At 38.0% G+C, this 19,891-nt stretch overlaps 1 protein-coding gene and 1 pseudogene across 11 annotated transcripts in view; one reads left to right on the top strand and one right to left on the bottom strand.

The window, feature by feature from the left end:
- Window positions 1–6,439, bottom strand: part of LOC121329786 (pecanex-like protein 1) — an 80,087-nt gene extending 73,648 nt beyond the window's left edge. For all 11 annotated transcript variants that reach the window (XM_041275579.1, XM_041275587.1, XM_041275580.1 and 8 more), the window contains exons 1-2: window positions 6,108–6,439; window positions 1,098–1,312 (exon numbers count right to left, since the gene is read on the bottom strand). In XM_041275579.1, coding sequence (XP_041131513.1) covers window positions 1,098–1,312; window positions 6,108–6,260 — 368 coding nt within the window. In that variant the 5' untranslated portion in view covers window positions 6,261–6,439. The remainder of the gene's footprint in view (window positions 1–1,097; window positions 1,313–6,107) is intronic.
- A 7,314-nt stretch (window positions 6,440–13,753) lies between these two features.
- Window positions 13,754–17,354, top strand: LOC121329663 (annotated as a pseudogene).
- Window positions 17,355–19,891: the final 2,537 nt, after the last annotated feature.

Here is a 19,891-nt window from a genome sequence, read left to right as displayed (position 1 = left end):
AAGTTTGCACCTCTTGAAATAACAAATAATTAGCATACTAATACAAAATATAAGCAAACAAGCCCCATAAAGGTAAACAGCTAATACTTAACGACAGTATCTTTCAACTCCTATCGCAGCTGACTGCTGCAGCATGCATACTCTCATGATCAAATTCTCTGTAGCGCTGTTTAATTGTTATGTGTGGTTTAGGCATTTTAGAAACAAACTTCTCTTCCATCACAATTTGAATTCCCAAACGACTGCTCCAAACTATACATCTGCACAAGTGCTAGATCAGGGCTTCCGTTTCCCTTCAGAGGGTGTCCATGGTAACGGCTAAGCCTTGACAACTACAATTGCAAGTTTTTGTATATACCTCCCAATTTAAAAATGTCATTCTACGTTTGCTTTATAATGATTTTTCTTTTTATATTTCGTGCCATTTCGTATTTGCACGGGGCTATTATTAGCAATAAAAAGTATTTATCTGCGAGCGTCCTTGAAATATTTTTTTATCCCACGATATCGTGATAGGTAATTATTGATATAATATCAAAGTATCGATATTGGTGCCCATCCCTACTAGAAATGTATGGTAGTGTGAACAAATCTACCTCCCGACCAGGTAGGGTGCAAATTAAGGTTGGTGGCACACCTTCACAGGGATGGGCTGACTCGATGGTAGGACGGAAGCGGAAGTTGGCCATCCTGGGAAGAGGCAGTAGCTGTAAGACTGCTGAATAGCTACAGAATGTCTGTACCAAGTTTTAACACAATTTCATAACCGGATCTCCCAGCAGATGTAAAAATAGTGTGACACACTTGTGTGCATATGTACACCCCCAGATTATGTTACTCTTGTGCTATGGAATGTTTGTAGCAAGTTTCATTACAATTAGCAATGTGTATAACTGAAGGAACACAAAGCCACTTTTTCAGGAACTGTGGCTTGAAACCTGGTTCCAGGAAACCTAGTTTGAGGCAACTTTGCTGTATCAAACCCCAAGTCTCCCATGGTGTGCCATGCAGTGGCCTGAAACCTAATCTCTTGAAGCCAAGTTCCAAGCCACAAAGTGGCTTTGTGTTCCCTCAGCTTAAGAGTGTAAGTGTCGTACCCAGGGCCGTTGCTGTCCTCACGGCAGGTAGCGTTTCTGTCATTGCCCCCTTCCAGCTTGGCCCCACGGTTGGTCAGCTGGCTGGCGCTGCGCTCCACCACCTCTCCCTCGTCCAGTGCCCGGTGCAGACGGTAATTCACCACCTTGAGTAGTAGGAAGACAGCGGCGATCACGCTGCAATAGATCCCAACGATCAACATGGAGGACGGCAGGGCCTGTGAGAAAACAGACACAGATCGTGAGGACCAAGCATTGCCGCAGTGATGCCATGACAAAGACAAGACGGTTGACATTATGCAATACTAAAGCAGCTGAAGCAATGCATTTACTGTACAAAAGATAATTCCACCAGACAATGATTAAACAGGCTGCAAGGAACAAGGAAGCAATTAATTTATTAGGCCACAAAGGGCAAACAATCAAAAATGCACCATCCCCATTTGCTGCATTTATGGTAAACTATATAAAACGGGAGGCATTTACCTAGATATTTAGTGATCAATGGGCCTCAGTGGGTAAAAACTGGGTGATAAAATATCCAGTTCTTCCTTCCTAAAAATTGATCACATTTTGAGGTACCACTGTACTTGTGTGATGGCTTGATCTTTAAAATTTTTATTTTAAGAGATTTTGACTAGCTATTCAGGGATAGCAAGATATGCATTTGGAAGGTGTATTTGGAACCACATTACAGCTGTATTACGTCTTGACACAACATTAAACCAATCAGAGAATTGAAGGGGTGGGGTTTCTGTGTTAAGCACTTTCAGAGGCTAAAACATTAAACTGACTGCTAAAAAAATAACCGATTATTTTCAAAGCAAAAATAGTGACAATGAATGTAGGGTTTTCAAAATAAGCCGGTGATTGGCGCAATCCACCACCTAATACTATATTTGCGCCGGCTACTTTATTAAAAAAATATTATGATTATTTTCAGGTATTATCATTCAGCCCATTTTTTGTCGTATTATTGTACTGCAAGGTTATAGTACATAACAGCTATACATATGCACCCAAAAAAAAAAAAAAAAAGCATACTCTTTTTGTTGCGAGATCGTAAACAAATATGTACCCTGGTGCTTGTCAATTGGGGGTTCACGTATAGAGGCTGTACGCCTTTAAGAAGAAAGGCATGCTAGGATATCAGCTGAACACTTGTCAGCTGACATACAAATGCTTAAGTGCAGAGGTGTTGGATTATTACACTCTGGTTTCATGCAACAGTTATGATGGTGACCAAACATGTGTGAGTACTGTTATGTAAAAAAAATGGTTAAAATGAACAGCTGCATTCAAAAAATGTACAACAGCGAAAAACAAAAATGGACATGCATTAAAAAAATTCCCTGAAAACTTAAAGAAAGCAATTTAAATGAAGCAATAAGCTCAATAATTATACTAAAAAGGAAGACAAAAGGTTAGCGTTTATCTTTTTATTCTTTTGTTAACTCTAATAATCTGACGTTATCTTTCCCCAGTCAAATCGCAGAGTGCCTAAATGAGCACGGTTATTTACTATAATAAAAAACAATAATGAAAAAGAAAATGTAGAATATAAAAAACCGCAAGCAGATATAGTCAACAAAAGACAACACATTATTAAAATTCTTTGTCGTATTATATGTTTACTGTAAGGCAAGTTTATTTCTCTGTTAAAAGTGCTCCCAGCTATAATGTTCTGCCGCCCAGTTTGAACAGAATTCCGGGGGAGAACTCTGAAAAGGGGAGACAAATATCCCACCCCCAGTAATTCTGTTTCTAAGCTGTTAACACCATCATTTTGACCACTAGAGTACATTCTTATCGATGCATTGTACTTCTATAATAAACACAATACCACTTGAAAGTACAATGTAAAATGCCTCTCTCTCTCTGTTATTTGAGAAATAACAATCAGTGTGAATGTTCATCTAGTATACTCTATTCAGTTGTACATGTGCAATCACAATTTACAGATTTTATGGTTTCCAGACAACAGGCACGCTGCTTTGTGTTTTATTTGTTGTAGAATTGTATATTGCAAGGAAAGACTGAGTGTTCTGTTGCTCACTGTAAAAGAAGTAGGCCTCATCTAGACTCATATCACTGTCCCTGTTAATTGGCATTCAACATACTTTTGGCCAATGTTGCACACAAACTAGGTCATGTGATGGAATGAATTCTCATTTGGTGCCAGAAATTGTCTTCGTGGATAAATATTCAATTTAAAGTAAAACTGGAGAATAGGTTAACCATAATATTGACGAGAGAGAAAGAGAATATTGCAGGGGATGTACAGGGGCTAGATAACAAATCAAAATTATGATGTGCATTAACACTAGGAAGAAAGTCACAATTAAAACAAGACTTGAGCTAATCTTGATCATTTATTTTATTGTTATTTAAAAACTTAATTGATGTCCAACTATTTCTATTTGCTTCAACTTTATCCACTCTAGGCATGTTCGGAGCATCGTCACTGCAAGGGCTCGGAGTAATTCTTGATTCCCGGTGATGACCTCTTAAAGCTGCAGCAGCATAGCTGAACGTGACTTAGTTCCTGTACAGTAATGCAACATTTTTGCAAATTAGGGTTGCACAGCATGAGGAAACACTAGCTTCCATCTCTCTCTCTCTCTCTCTCTCTCTGTGACTAATACTGCAAACATTGCTGCCTGGTGCCCTGGAGACTTTGCAACCAGGCTGTATGTAAAAAGAGAAACAGACAAACAAGTGGGACTGGCAAAGGAAAGGGCAACCACATATGGTAGATAGTGTGAAAGCCTGGCAGTTGGAGATTTAAAACAGGAATCAGTGTGTGTTATCTTATAAATTAATGTGCCGTGTGCTGGGATTCTCCTATTGTTATGTGCTCCCTTGCAGTTTGGTTCTGGCTGCTAAATCTGTGCTACATCATTTCTATTATAATACAAGGACACCCTACAATGTATTCAATAAATGAAAAAAAATATATTAAAAAAAAAAATCACAAAATACTCAAGAGCTACTACAGTATTAAACATTTTTTTCCAACTTTGTGCAGTTCAGTACAAAACTACCCCAGGGTAAAAGCGACAGCTTTACAGCCTTATCACTCTGGCTGACAAGCATCAGTACAGTTGCTACAATAATGCACAGTGCAATTAAACACAAAACACCTGTCAAACGTAGAATCGCTCACAGGAATCTGAAGTATCACTGTACTTATGTTGCAACTGTTAAATGAAATCACCTGTATTCGCAACAACTATAGATTCAACGTATTTACCATTTAATATGGATTTGGTACAAGAAACACATAATATACAGGACTGGTTCGCTTTAAAGGCAAGTCACCTTAAAATGGTTGTAGTTATCACAATAATTCGGTACATGTTACCTGTCAGGCACTTCCATTTGCTATCTGAAATGTAGTTTTGAAAAACACATAAATAAATTTCCATTTGAAAACATTATCTGGTATGACACTACTGTAGGTAAAAAGAAATTTGTTGTTTTCTTGCCTCGGGTTATCTGTTACTGTTTCACCTCAGCAGTGTCTTCAGGGTCAAAGCATGCGAGTCAATAAGGGAAGCAGCTGGTTGTGCAATGACCATTGAAGGGGTCACTTTCACTTTCCAGGTGACCAAGGAAGTGCAAGAGTATGCAAGGACTGTTTGGAAACAGATTAATTTAACCTAGTGTAGTACCAGGTAGCATGTTTTAAAAAAAAAAATCTAATGTTTGATATAACGTGTTTCTTTCAAAACTGCACATTTGAGACCTAAATCACAAATGGAAATGGACAACAGAGGAACCACTTTAAAGGTCTCGTGTCCAGTACGTTTTAAAAGACATTTAAAGTATGAGGTGTAATCGACCACTCCAAGCATTTAAATGATTAATTAAACAACTAGTCACACATATGAAATGGAATTGAGGGGCACACTGTATTGGAAACACAGTTTATGATGCCATGAAAAAATATATTTTATTAAACTAAACGACTTCAGCAGTAAGACGTTTCCTAGCTGCCTGTTCATAAGCTGACATTACAGCACCTTTATTTTCAAGTATCACAATAAGGTTTCTGTACATTGGATGCTGTACAACAGCTTTTAATTTGTTAAAGCTGAACAACAAATAAATAATTGGACTGAATGTCTTTTCACCATATACATTTTAAAACGGCATGTCCTTTAAAACTCCCAAAAACAGTTTTGATTAACAGGCCTGTCAGACAGGGGCAAATAATTAATGTTATCAGAAAAAAAAAACTTTGTTAAGCTAGCTAGGGAATGTAAACAAACTGGAAAACCAACCAGGTTTTTTGCTGATAAAATAGTGTTAACAGACTGCTGGAATGTTTAATTTCAAATGGAATATTATTATTATGGGGTACAGCAGATATGTGTGCGTGTGTGGTTCTGATATGTATTGTAAAGGTATTGTATAAGGCGAAGTATATATTAGACGCTAACCTAAACCACCAACAAACAACCACAGCTATACAAAATATTACATTTTGCACGAGTGGTCAAAAACTGACAGTTACAGTATCGTACTTAAACAGCCTTGCTACAACAGACAACCCTCACAAAGCAATACATATCAATAATAACAATAAAAAACTTCCCTTCGTTATTGAAAAGCTGTGCCATCAAACCCGACCATCTGTGTAATATAAAGTGAATTTACAATACACCCCCTCCACCCTGAGCAATTAATATAACGGTTTTCTATCCAGGCACCACATTCCACTTCCAGTTGCAGACCACAAAACCAGCAGTGCAGTACAACTCAATTTAGCGTTACTTCCGTGTGTAAAGACGAAACGCCAGCTAATGTTATAAGTGCATTACAATAATAATACCCACGGTGATGATAGCAAGGGCTCTGTACAACAAAGAGAAGGTACCATCTGTACTAGTACTACACACCGAGCACTAAGCTAGTACGCAACATCAAGCAATACAAAAGTACACGCATAGGAAACTTATTTAGATTTTACAATTCATGCACATTAAAACCTAAACAGAAAACACTCACCATGTACAGCGTAAACGGAAAACAAAGGAGGAACACCCAGATGTACAGGTGCAAGGCATTGACAAATGTATTTTGATGCGGGTCATAATACCAGCCGCCCGTAACTGAAGCCCACACGCCCTGTCTCAGGATCTGTAAAGTCTGACACCCCATGTCTTGTCTCCCTTAAATCCTTATAATAACGAAATAAAATTTAAAATTAAAAATCCCGGGTCGAGAAGGGAATGTTACCCCTCTCGATACAACAAGAACCGAGCTCTGTTGTGACAGACTGGCCTGGAAACGCCAGCCACAGCCATCTTATCTCCGAGAACCCGGAGGACTGCTCTCGGTCCTCCACGGAGAGGCTGTCTATCCCGCCGCGCCCTGCGCGCTTCGTACTCTGTTAGATTATTTGGTGACTCAAATCAAGAAGAGGACGATCTGCCGAGTAGGAGGTTAGCGTTTGCTCGCCAGTGCCATACCGTGGCCCAAGTGCGGTATTGCGTATTGTTTTCAAATCGGTTCCTATTATGAGTAAATAAATATAAATACTATGTTTTTCGGGAAGCGAGCAGTGATTTGGTTGAGTAGTGCCCCTTGCGAGTGGAAGACTAGATTGTAGGCTGTATGAATAAATACAAAATAAACAAATAAATAAATAGTGATGAATGCCCTCCGTAGCCTACCCAGGGACGGAAATAAGACTCCCGTCGCATAGCCGTTTGATCCAGTCCTGATGCTACTATGAAGTTGTTATCAAACAAAGCATTGTGGCTAATCATTGAGTGAAGGTGGAGAGTCAAACTACCGGTATATGGATCACGTTTGTATTAAAAAAAAAAATGTAAAGGAAAATATCAATAATTTTCTTTTGATGGGCACTTGAACAACCAATGATAGCCGGTATCTCTATAAACCGTCCATTCACAGAAGAGGGATGCAGTTACTGGAATGGGATGTGGAAACTTTGCTCGCTCACGCTTGGCTTCATAAACTGAGCGCGGGTAAGATGAGGTGTCGGTGAATTCAGAGCTATTTGAAACGACGTTAACGTGAGTTTAAAATACATTTACATAAGCATTTTACTTAAAATAATACTGTTTCCCCATATGTCCTTGTATATTACAGTTGTGCTGTCAAACTAACACGTTCAACAAGTGACCAAGTGTTTCGATTTTTGCTTTTGAATACCCAGGGCGGGAATATGAGGCTATTAAAATAAACCGAGAACTGTCTACAGTGCTCAAATTCACGGAGATAAGCAGTAAATGTGAGTTGTGTATATATTAATTTAGTTGATTATTAGTTTTTTGGCATCGTGTTTGGTTGTATATATTTTAATAATGCAGTACTGCTGTAGATCAATACTGAGCCGCACAACACGGTTGCAAAAAAAAACAACAAAAAAAAACTTATTGGCTCATAATTGGCCAGGCCTTGTTTCCATCCCTGCTATGAAATATATGGTTTGTAGTGTGACTCCCCGATTTTAATTCCCTCATTTTTAGAAACTTTTTGGCAGTGCATTTTTAACTGAGTAATCCTGTTAAAAAATGTCACTCCTAATTTTCTGTTGAATGGCTTGTTAACTAATTTACTGTAACCCTGTTTGACCTGCCTGTCAGTCATGGCGATGACACAGAGAGGTTGAGTGAGATTGTGTAGCGCAAACCTCTTTGATTGGTTGAGAGGCGGGTCTTGGGGAAGGATGGTCCATCCTAAAATAATGACGCTGTCCTATCCCTTCAGTGTCCCTTTCAGGATACAGTTCAGTGGAAGCTCTGGCCACAGAACTGGGCTAACAACCCAAAAGAGACAGAGTACCAAGGCAGAGACACAGAAACTACAGGCGGTAGAATAAGGCAACCGCTATAAATGGGAGACCTACCCCCATTGGGAAGGAACATAGTTGAGCTTACTGGATCTTGGCAACCCCACTTGAAAGTGAGGCTAGAGGAGAGAGTCCGTGACACTCGAGCCACAATGGTTAGCGGAGGCTGTGAGACATTGTATAGAGCAGCATTTTTGTTTGTAGTTTTTTTTACAGTGTTTATTTTCTCTTGTTTTCGCTTTCTGTTTTTGGGTTATTCTCTTCCAGTGGGTGGCTAAACCGACTTATACTGCCCCATTCTTACCGTTGTCGGTATAGGACTCCCCAAACACGGCTGCCCCCTTGTGTTTAAATAAATCATGTGCGTCTGTGTGCATTATCAAAGAAAACTGTCTGACTCGTGTCCATTTGTGAATCACCACACCACACTGCCACATACTTTCATAAACTTTAATAAATGATATTGCTGTACAGTTAGGTTACAACACACTGTAAACAGAATTGTATTGTAAAATATTACTTTATTCTAGTTATGTTAATTTCTGTGTAAATTCAGTCGTTTGCAGCAACACTTTAGTCTGTATTTTGTCTGTAGTTGTTTATATTTATTATATATAAATATTTATATTTATTATACTATATATTTTGAGTGTCACAAAAAGTGTAGTTTATTATGCAGTGAAAACCTTTTAATGTTGATCATGCTGACATACCATCACTTTGAACACATTGATAAAACATTTGGTTTTGTGCTGGCTGACTAGCAAAAGAAAGTACAGTTTTGTATTACTAGATGCAGTTGATTCAACTCATTATATTACGCAGTTTCAAGTTAATTGCCAATTACCGTAAATGTCAGAAATGGTATTTATGATATGATATTATTGTGATATGAGTGCACAAATCCCAATACCTTGTTGTGATGTTTGTAATCATTCTTAATGACTTATATTGCAATTCATGAAACACTGGGTTTTCTTCTTACGTTTCTGTTAAGGTTCTTTGACTATTTAATAGCTGCTCTTCAGTTCTAGTTGCCTGCCACAGGCATATTTAAACTGTGCTATATTAGCCAAGGCATCTTTCTCTTAGTGAGTATCAGCAGCACCATCTAGTGCACAGCATTGTATTGCCAGCAAAACTGAAGGAAACTGGTTTCCAATATAGCAGTTGCCCGCTGCCCCATCCTTTTATAAAGACACATTGGCTAAGACTATGTTACATATGTCTATGGCAACTAATGTAGAACTGAAGAGCAACTAATTTCAATTAGTACCTACTCAGAATTATTACAAACATCATCAAAAGCAAAGAGGCATTAAAAAAAGTAGGGAAATTAAATATGAAGGTTCCTGCGCTTTATAATTCATAAGCTGGCAATGTACATCTCTGTTTTCATTAAAAGGGTTAACTGTTTTTAGACACATCTCAAATATCGGTGCTAGTGTACAGTGGCTCATTAAGATCAAGGGAATTATCTGAGGATCTTGAAGAACCGCGATTTGAGATCTTGTGAATTATATTGTGAGCTAAACATTTCAAACATTTTATCTTGTGAACTCCACATAACCTTTTTTTTCCTTGTGTCCTCAATGAGCCATGTAACGTGGTACACCTCATACAGTTAATCAAATAACCATGACAGCGCTTTCTGTATTCTCCACTAGAGGGCAGCAACCTTATTAGTTATGGAGCCCAAGCCAAAAACAACCAAGTTGGATATGCCTTTACTTTGTAAGCTAGTTAATAAGTGCTTTGGAAATGAGAATAAACTAAACTTATTTAACTCACTTTAACCGTAGATCAAATCATGTAAACATCAAGCATATTTTAGGCGCTTCCAATAGCATATCCAGTCGTCAGTTGATTAGCTGGTATCTTATTTGTCCTTCAATAAACAATATGTCCAATGTAAGGAATGCATGGAAAGGATTTATATCTAACCTCAATCCATTAGTTCTGTGCACCAGAGTTTGCCTCCTCCCCTGCATCCACCTGCTTTTTGGTTTCGTCTAACGGTGGAGGGCAGCGGTACCTTGTAAGGCAAGGCCAAAGAATGCAGTGTAAGAGATACTGTAAATACAGTATAATCGAAAAAACTACTCACTTCTAAATCTTTTGTAGTCATTTTTGTATTACTTTAGTATAAATACATGTTAATTTGGATTCATATGTTGTTTTTTTCTGACTTTATGTGAATGAAAAGACACATTTGCCCGTTTTCCCATTGGAAATAGTGATATTTTGAAATATCACTGTCATGGTCACAAAAGCAAAGTTTGTGGGGAATAATAGACATTTTCTATACTTTTGAGGCATAAGCAATTAGGAAATAACACTTACTATCCAGGAAAAAAAAAAAAAAAAAATTGTTACACGGTGTAATCTATCGCATGAGTTTCCTGACAACATTCATTCTCTGAGCTTGAGTCAACACAACCCTTACCATTTTGAACAACTTTTTTCTCAGAGATATAAGCATTTATCGCATTATTTTGACCTGGTTGATATGAGCATGTATTGCATTATTTTGACCTGGTTGATATAAGCGTGTATTCCATTATTTTGACCTGGTTGATATGAGCATGTATTGCATTATTTTGACCTGGTTGATATGAGCATGTATTGCATTATTTTGACCTGGTTGATATAAGCGTGTATTCCATTATTTTGACCTGGTTGATATGAGCGTGTATTCCATTATTTTGACCTGGTTGCTTTTGCCGCCCGGCCTTGCCTTGCTGCTGCCTCAATTTTGATTCAAAGCTGACTTGAGAGATACTGTAGGCAGGGCGGGTTCAACTGCCACCTCTCTGGTCAATTAACCTGTCAATTAAATGAGCATATTTTCAAGTCAGTTTAGAGTTTCCTGTCTGAAACTTTGCCTAGCTTTACATTCATGTTTTGTAGACCCCTGAAAATGTGATAATCGTCCCCCACACCCTCTGATTTTTGCCTTCCTCTGGTTTGTGTGGCGGAACATTACTGCAGTCACTTGGGAGGCAAAGATACCCAACAGTAAAAGCACAGGAAAGTGTAACAAAGCCTATTGAAAGCATGGTGAAGCATAGGTAAGCATTGTAAAAATAATAGCAAGATATGATAAAGCATAATAATAAACAAGGGAAACCTGGGTACTTTATGGTAAATGCATAGTATAACTATGGTAAAACCGGACAAATGCCATGCATAACTATGATAAACTTTTACAAGGGTAGCAGTCAAAGCTAAATAAATTAGTGCCACACAAAATGTGTGTATTGTAATACTGAAGGTAGATGAATTCATTTATAAATGGCAGATTATATTGGGCTACTACATACAGGTTAAATTTTACTTTTTGCTTAATGTCTGGTTGCAGATTGGATTGTAGACTGCTGATGGACCCAAGTAGGCAGCCAACCCCAGTTTGATACCTGGGGAAGAGATTCTGTTTTTACAGACTGGTTTCATGGTGCAGGTGAAAACAAATAAGAGCAGAGAGGAGTGCGGAAGATTGTGTGCTTACAGCTAAGACGTGAGGTAAACAAACTGGGAAGCAAATAATGCCTGGTTTCACAGGGCATAAAGGGTATGAAACAATGTAATAAACATTCAGACAGAAAGCACATTTTTAGTATTTGAGGGGCACTGCATCTTTACATGTGTGACCTTGTCTTCAGAGTCAGTTTCCTGTTGATGCAGGGTGCTTTTTAATTTGAAAATAACTCTGCCCATCGGTGCCATTGACTGGGCATGCTATCCTAACCATTGGCAAATAAATAAATACATAAATCAGGGGAATTTATTTGTTAAAAAATGCTGGCTACAAAGGAGACTAATCCTGAAACTGAATTGCAAAACTGTAGAAGGTGGAGCAAGACTTATCAAGGTATAATTTTATTTTGTTTCATTGCCGTTAAAACTGACGTGGTTCAACAAAGTTTCTACTTTTTTAGTTGTTTTATTTGAAACCTTTAAATCTGCTGGAATTACTGTCCTGTTTAATAGAGAAAGACTTTGCAATTAAATTGCACATAATGCCATAGAATTGCTTGTAGTGTTATGTTTTTGATTGTTCTGCTCTTCAGTGGCAAACAGCAGTGTTCGAAATGTAGGGGTTATTACTGTGAGAGAAAGGGGAAAGCTTTATTAAATATTTTTTAAAGGAGAGAGTAATTATTAATAAAGTGAGATCTGAAGGTTCGCATCAGAATGGTTTACTTGAAACGCAGTAGAGGTTAATGCTTTCTAATAGAAAACTCAAACTTAGTTTAAAAAAACACATAAAGGCTTAGTTAGCCCAAATAAAAGACTGATATACAGTATTAGTAAATTACACTCAAAATATACAAAAGCAATGTTTTAGAAAGCAGGAAGCGTTGCTCAGATCTGAAGTGGTGGTAAACCCTGCACCTGAAAAAAATTAAAAAACCTGATTTCTTTATATTTTTTTTTATTTTTTATGTTTTATTTAACACAGGGTAGATGTTCACTGTAGTTCGGTTTAGTTCCAAAAAGGTTTTACACCAAGTTGTTATTCAATAAGGAACTACTATGTTAACAAGCATTGAATCAAATGTCTGTAACTTTATCCAACTGTATCCATGTTTTCCTTTTTTTAACAATGATGTGAATGACAGGGTTTTTTGTGTAAACGTTTAAATGTTCTCAGAAATATGTGGGTGAAATATAGATCTTAGCTTTTGTGTCTATACAGTGGTAACATAGAGTAATGTTATTTATTTCATATTTATTAGTTAAAAGCACATATACAAACATTAGTTTTGTACATGTAGTGGTATACACATTTATACGTATATCTAGTGCCATCTAGTGATCAGCCACTTTTGCTGAAGTTTTTATTTTGCTGAGTATAGTGTATTCTAGATGGTAACTAGATGACAATCCTCTCACAACCCAGTGCCCTGAGGCAAGGTTGCTGGGTTTGTGAGTGTAATAAATTTACCATTGTTTGTATGTTTATTAATAGGTTTTGCCATTGCTAGTCTTTACAGTGCCTACCTATGCATTATCATGCTTTCACTGTGCTTTATTACACTTTTCTGAGCTTTTACTATGGGAAACATTTATAATGGTTCTCACAACCCTATTCCCTGAGGTGCGAGTGTAAATGCCTATTGAACTGGTCTCTAGTTTCAAAAAGGTTGAGAAACATTGGTGTAGAGGATTGTGTAATATTTTTGTGTATGACTACGCTGATAAAGATGAGAGAGACAGATTTTACTGTATTTGAAATACCCAGAATTTTTTACACACCTGCATCAAACTATAATTATGAGAAATGGACGAGAAGACATCAAAACAGGATAATTAAAATGTTGCTCTGATTTCTGATTTTTTTCTCTGTTCATGTTAAGATAGCCTGCTGGGACGCAACCTCTCTTACTGTATGTGGCAGGCTGGCGAGTGGATAGAGGCCCAGAGACAGACTGCAGTTCAAAAAAATATACTTTTATTATAAATAAAAACACAAAAATAAAAGGGCACAAGGGCCAAAACAAATGGATTTAAACACAAAAAGAAAGACAAAAAGCAAAACTTACAAAATTAAGGTTCCCAGGCTGGGCGATGCCTTCACTTGATTCAAAAAATTCAAAAATCACAAACAACAAAACACCAACCTACTTCCTCAGCTCCCTCCTCTTAATGGGAAGCAGAGGTCTCCTTTTATGTCAGGTGGCTGGGCACTGATTGATCGTTAATTAAGCTAATCAACTAATCAACCCCAGCCACCTGAACACAATAAAGGCAGGCAGGTAGGGGAATTTAACCTCATCCCTGCCAGTTTCTAAAGGGCAGAGCTGTGCTCTGCCACACTACCTCATCAGTCATGGATTCCTGGAGAACAAGGTAACACTGTTGTTCTCTGTTACTACTTTCTTTAAGAAAAAGTGTCTTTTGATGCCACATTTAGAGAGTAGTTTAGAGTGCCACTGTTCATATTTGTTCTTCATTGACCAGGGAGAGTGCTTTACACACGCCAGCTCTTTAACAAAGTTGTTGGAGCTACTCATTTCAGTCATCGAAAGCTAAAAAGCATTCTTCGTTCTTCTCAATTTCTGTAAGCACCTGATTTGTCCATAAAGAGATGCTGGGTTGGGAGTTATTTATAGTATATTTATTGAATGTCATGGATATTTAAAAGTAAATTGGCCAAATGTTGTTAAAAGCTGAAAATATGGGTTATTAATGATTTAATATGTTCATTTTGCAGAAAAGAGGTCAATTGAAAGTCAGGAACTTAATTAAACATTTTGTTGCTTTCTTTAAGGTATGGTCTGCATAACAAAGGAACTAAGGACCTAGAGGAAAGCCTTACAGATCTACAACTGGAGGATGAAGATGAGAAGGAAACACACAAATCTGAGACCTTTGAGAAAATTCATGTCCTTGAAAGTGGTCTGCTGCTTTCCAAAGGGATGTACGACCGCTTGTATGAATACCAGAAACAAGGCTTAGCTTTCCTTTACAGTCTACATCAACTTGAGAAAAAGGGAGGGATCTTGACAGATGACATGGGCTTGGGGAAAACAGTCCAGATTGTAACATTTCTTTCCGGATTGCTAGAAATGGACCTGATCAAATCTGTGCTACTGGTAATGCCCTGCAGCTGATTAGGGAACTGGATTACGGAGTTTCAAAGTGGATTAATGTTTCAAAGTGCTTCATCATGGTGAGAGAAATCCAGATAAGAACTTGAAGGATGTCCAAACAATCAGAGATGTGCTTCATATGAAACACTACCTCAAAACTAGCAGACATTTTCAAAACATAATGAGACAGCGTTCACCTGGGATATGGTAATATTTGACAAGGCCCACAAGATTAAAACACCAACTACCAAAAATTTTAAAGCTGTGTGTTTAATTCCAGCACACACCCGAATCCTTCTCTATGTTCTCTCAGTCTAGAAAAATGTTGGATATCATTGAGAGCATTTTAGATGATCAAGGGTTTAAGGTGGTATAATAAAGACTACTCAGTCTTTCTGTTTACTACTCAATGGGTGGCTTTGGGCTCAACCTGAAGGCTACCAGTGGGGTTGTCATCTTTGTGCTGGAATCCAACTACAGATGACCACGCTGTGGATATTGTGTACAGAATTGGACAGAAGAAGGCTGTGGTGATCTACAGGCTCATTACATGTTGGACAGTGGAAGAGAAAATATACCAAAGGCGAGTCTTTAAGAATTCACTGATCACAGGCAACGGGAGATGAGAAAAACCCAGTTCTACAATCAAGAATTGAAAAACACGCAGTCTGCTTCAACACAGATTCAAATGCAGGAAATGCATGCAGCTCAAAGACAGACAGATAAAGAACTGGTCACCCATATAGCCTACCTGTGCTCACTGAAGATTTTGGGGATTTCAGACCACAACCTCCTATTCTCTGAGACACAGGAAGATGAAAATGAAACTGAAGCAGCTCAGAATGACATTCGTCTCAAAGTTGAAAAATCCCAAGGAATGATTGAAGCAGAATCTCAGGTGGTTCGACACCACTGTATACATGAAGCAGTCATGACACTTTCAAAGCCTCAGAAGAAATCCCCTAAAAACACCTGGGATGAAAGAGACACAGGTAGGTCTTCCCCTGAAGGAGAATGTTTATAAGGTGTTGCATTACAAAAAATTCAAATGCATTACCTCAGAAAGAAGCCACTAAACCCACCTGGAGTTAAAGAGACACAGGTGTGTCTTCAATCATAGTCCCAGACCAAAGACAAGAAAGCTCTGAAATGGAAAATGACTCGTACAATGCAAGTGACAAAAGTTCCCCCCTCGTGGGCGGGTCAGTCTGTGAATGGCACAGTGTGGGATCATCTTTTCATAGGACTCTGGACAATATGTCAGTAATTCAATCTTCTGAAAAAGACAGCTTTTCTAATACGAACACAGCATCCTATAATCCATTGAACGCTATTGAACGCTGGTCCTTGTGACAGAACTGAAAATGCAGATTCTCCATTTGCTGAACACAGATGCAAGTCCAGAGATGCATTTGCTGCAACTAATGTGAATAATGGAAAGAGCAAAGGAGTGACTGTCATGGGCGTGTTCGAATAACCAACAGAGAAGGAGTCATTGGCCATACCAGTTCTCTGCAACTCCTCACTGACTCCAGAGAGTAAATCAATCTACATGGAGAGTTTTTCTCATAGCAATATCAGATCTCCCTATATTGTGACATCCACTCCTGGTCCATTTATTGAAAACAAAATGTATCTATGCTGGGAACATGGAAGGAATCAAAAGCATTTTTACAAATTCGGGAGATACTAAAGAGAGTGGATGCTTATTCCCTGTGCTATGTGATTATTCACTAACTCGTGATTCCAAGTCAATTAAAGTGGAATGTTTTTCCACAAGTAATATAGAATCTGCACATGTTCCACAAGGAAATGAACCTGCAGTCTCGCCACATGCTAAAAACAGAGCAGTCATAGGAAACAAAACCCAATTAACTGAAATTGAAACATGTTCCTCCAGTTATATGGAGTCTCCTGATAGTATGCAATATATTGCTATTCTACAAGGAAAGTTGTTTGATGACACTGAAAATTAAATATTATTGACTAAAAATACAGCAGTCATAGAAAACAAAAATAAATCAATTAACATGGTACGTTTTCCCACCAGTAATACAGACCCTCATTATTCTACAGTAATCCTCCCTGTTCTGGAAATTGATGATACTGGAAGTGAACTTTCGGTCTCAGCCACTAACTTTCCAGTAAGTCGATCACTGCTTCTCAAAGACTTACAACTGATTTTGGATGACAGTCAAGAAGATCCACAAGACAGTGTAATGGGAATACAAAAGGAGTTTCTGCAACATGTGCTGGATAGCTCAAATAAATTCAAAGAAGCACCATGTGAAAAAGAAGAAATTACACCAACCACCGACCTGCAGAGTTGAATTGGCACCGGTCAAGCTCCCCAGATTCAAGGCGAGGACTTTCACTGGCGAGGACGTTCAAACGCATGAATGTGGGATTCAAAAGGCCACAGAGAATAGTATAGAGACCGAGACGACAACTTGCTTTATTAATATTAATGAAACCGAGAATTATAATTCCATGTTAGAGATCAGGGGTGCTAGAAAAAGCTCTTCCTATCTTACATTCACTGAAAGATGGACTAATGATTTTCCTTTATACAGAGGCTTCATGAAAGAGTCTGCAGCCACTGCTAACCCATGCATCGATGACACAAGCAGGGCTGCTACCCCTGAAACTTCACTCATAAGTGTTAATAATAGCATTGAAGATACAAACCACTTGAGGCATAATTTAGTAACATCTCTGACAATGGAATCACCTGTAGGAATTGTAAAAGTAGAGGAAGATGAAGGCTGGGATCCAATTCAGCTTCCTTTCAAAGGAGTTATCATGAAAAGACCCAAAGAGATACCTGGGGACAGTTGATTGGAGGCAGCTTCCAATCATTTGCAGGCAAAATAAATTGGACAGGATTTAAAGGATAAGAGTCCATACATCAATCAGGAATCTGACAACAGTAGTTGACAATCCCCCATTAGTATTGTTGTCTGACAGTAATACTAATGGGGAATTTTAACTTCCCCCATATAAAAAGGGAAAACCAGGTGGGGAGCACGACGGATGAAATTGAAATGGTGGAAATGACAAATGACTGCTTCCTAACACAATATGTCAAGGCACCGACTAGAGGGGAGGCATGCCTTGATTTAGTCTTTTCAAATAAAGACAGAATAACTAAAACAGAGGTCAGAGAACCACTAGCAAACTCAGACCACAACATGGTATCATTTGAAGTGCTTTTTAAAACCCCAAAAGTAATGACTAAAGCTAAGGTTTACAATTTTAGAAAAGCAAACTATGAAGGTGTGAAACAGAGACTAACAGAAATAGATTGGAGTAAAATAGAGAAAACATCCACAGAAAAAGGATGTCTGTTCTTCAAAAATGTAGTACTATAGGCCAAAACAATTAAACAAACAAACAATCCTTAAAGTAGACAAATCTAAATGTAAAACTAAATTGCCAAAATGGTTTAATAGATCAATTAAAAAAATATTCAGCGAAAAAAGACACTTTACAGAGCGTTAAAAAGGGACCAAAAAGAAAATACACAGAAAGATTACATGGAACTGCAAACGCAAGTCAAAAAGGAAGTTAGAAAGGCCAAGAGAGAAATAGAAATGAACATTGCTAAGGGGGCTAAAACCAATTCCAAAATGTTTTTCCAATATTACAACAGCAAGAGAACATTCAAAGAGGGGATTAAATGTTTAAGAGATACAAACGGCAAAATCGTAGATGAAAAAATAGCAAATATATTAAATGATTACTTTTCACAAGTTTTTACAAAGGAAGATACGGACAACATGCCCCACATGTCATCCAGTTCCTATCCAGTTTTAAATAACTTTAGCATAACCAAGGCAGAAGTGTTAAAGGGACTAGGAGCTCTTAAAATAAACAAATCCCCTGGGCCAGATGAGATCCTCCCAATAATACTCAAAGAAATAAAAGAAGTTATTTACAAACCACTAACCAAGGTCATGCAGCAGTCTCTTGACGCAGGGGTGGTACCGACAGACTGGAAAATTGCAAATGTAATACCGATCCACAAAAAGGGAAACAAAACTGAACCAGGTAACTACAGACCAGTAAGCCTGACTTCTATTATATGCAAACTTATGGAAACTATAATAAGATCCAAAATGGAAAATTACCTATATGGTAACAGGGTCCTGGGAGACAGTCAACATGGTTTTAGGAAAGGGAGATCGTGCCTAACTAACTTGCTTGATTTTTTTGAGGATGCAACAACAATAATGGATAATTGGAAAGCATGTGACATGGTTTATTTAGCTTTCCAGAAAGCTTTTGACAAAGTCCCGCACAAAAGATTAATTCTCAAACTGAACGCAGTAGGGATTAAAGGAAAAACATGTACATGGATTAGGGAGTGGTTAACATGTAGAAACAGAAAGTACTGATTAGAGGAGAAACCTCAGAATGAAGTGTGGTAACCAGTGGAGTACCACAGGGATCAGTATTACGTCCTCTGCTATTCCCAATCTACATTAATGATTTAGATTCTGGTATAGTAAGCAAACCTGTTAAATTTGCAGACGACACAAAAGTAGGAGTGGCAAACACTGTTGCAGCAGCAGAGGTCATTCAAAATGATCTAGACAAGATTCAGAACTGGGCAGACACATGGCAAATGACATTTAATAGAGAAAAGTGTAAGGTACTGCACGCAGGAAATAAAAATGTGCATTATAAATATATGGGAGATACTGAAATTGGAGAAGGAATCTATGAACAAGACCTAGGAGTTTTTGTTGACTCAGAAATGTCTTCATCTAAACAATGTGGGGAAGCTATAAAAAAGGACAACAAGATGCTCGGATACATTGTGAAAAGTGTTGAATTTAAATCAAGAAGTAATGTTAAAACTGTACAATGCATTATTAAGACCTCATCTTGAATACTGTGTTCAGTTCTGGTCACCTTGCTATAAAAAGGATATTGCTGCTTTAGAAAGAGTGCAAAGAAGAGCGACCAGAATTATTCTGGGTTTAAAAGGCATGTCATATGCAGACAGGCTAAAAGAATTGAATCTGTTCAGTCTTAAATAAAGAAGACTACGCGGCGACCTAATTCAACCATTCAAAATTCTAAAAGGTATTGACAATGTCCACCCAAGGGACTTTTTCGACCTGAAAAAAGAAACAAGGACCAGGGGTCACAAATGGAGATTAGACAAAGGGGCATTCAGAACAGAAAATAGGAGGCACTTTTTTACACAGAGAATCGTGAGGGTCTGGAATCAACTCCCCAGTAATGTTGTTGAAGCAGACACCCTGGGATCCTTCAAGAAGCTTCTTGATGAGATTCTGGGATCAATAAGCTAATAACAACCAAACGAGCAAGATGGGCCGAATGGCCTCCTCTCGTTTGTAAACTTT

The sequence above is a fragment of the Polyodon spathula genome, chromosome 17, assembly GCF_017654505.1.
Source record: "Polyodon spathula isolate WHYD16114869_AA chromosome 17, ASM1765450v1, whole genome shotgun sequence".
Lineage (NCBI taxonomy): Eukaryota > Metazoa > Chordata > Actinopteri > Acipenseriformes > Polyodontidae > Polyodon > Polyodon spathula.
Note: the sequence above shows the minus strand (reverse complement) of the source record. Positions and strands in the feature narration are given on the sequence as shown.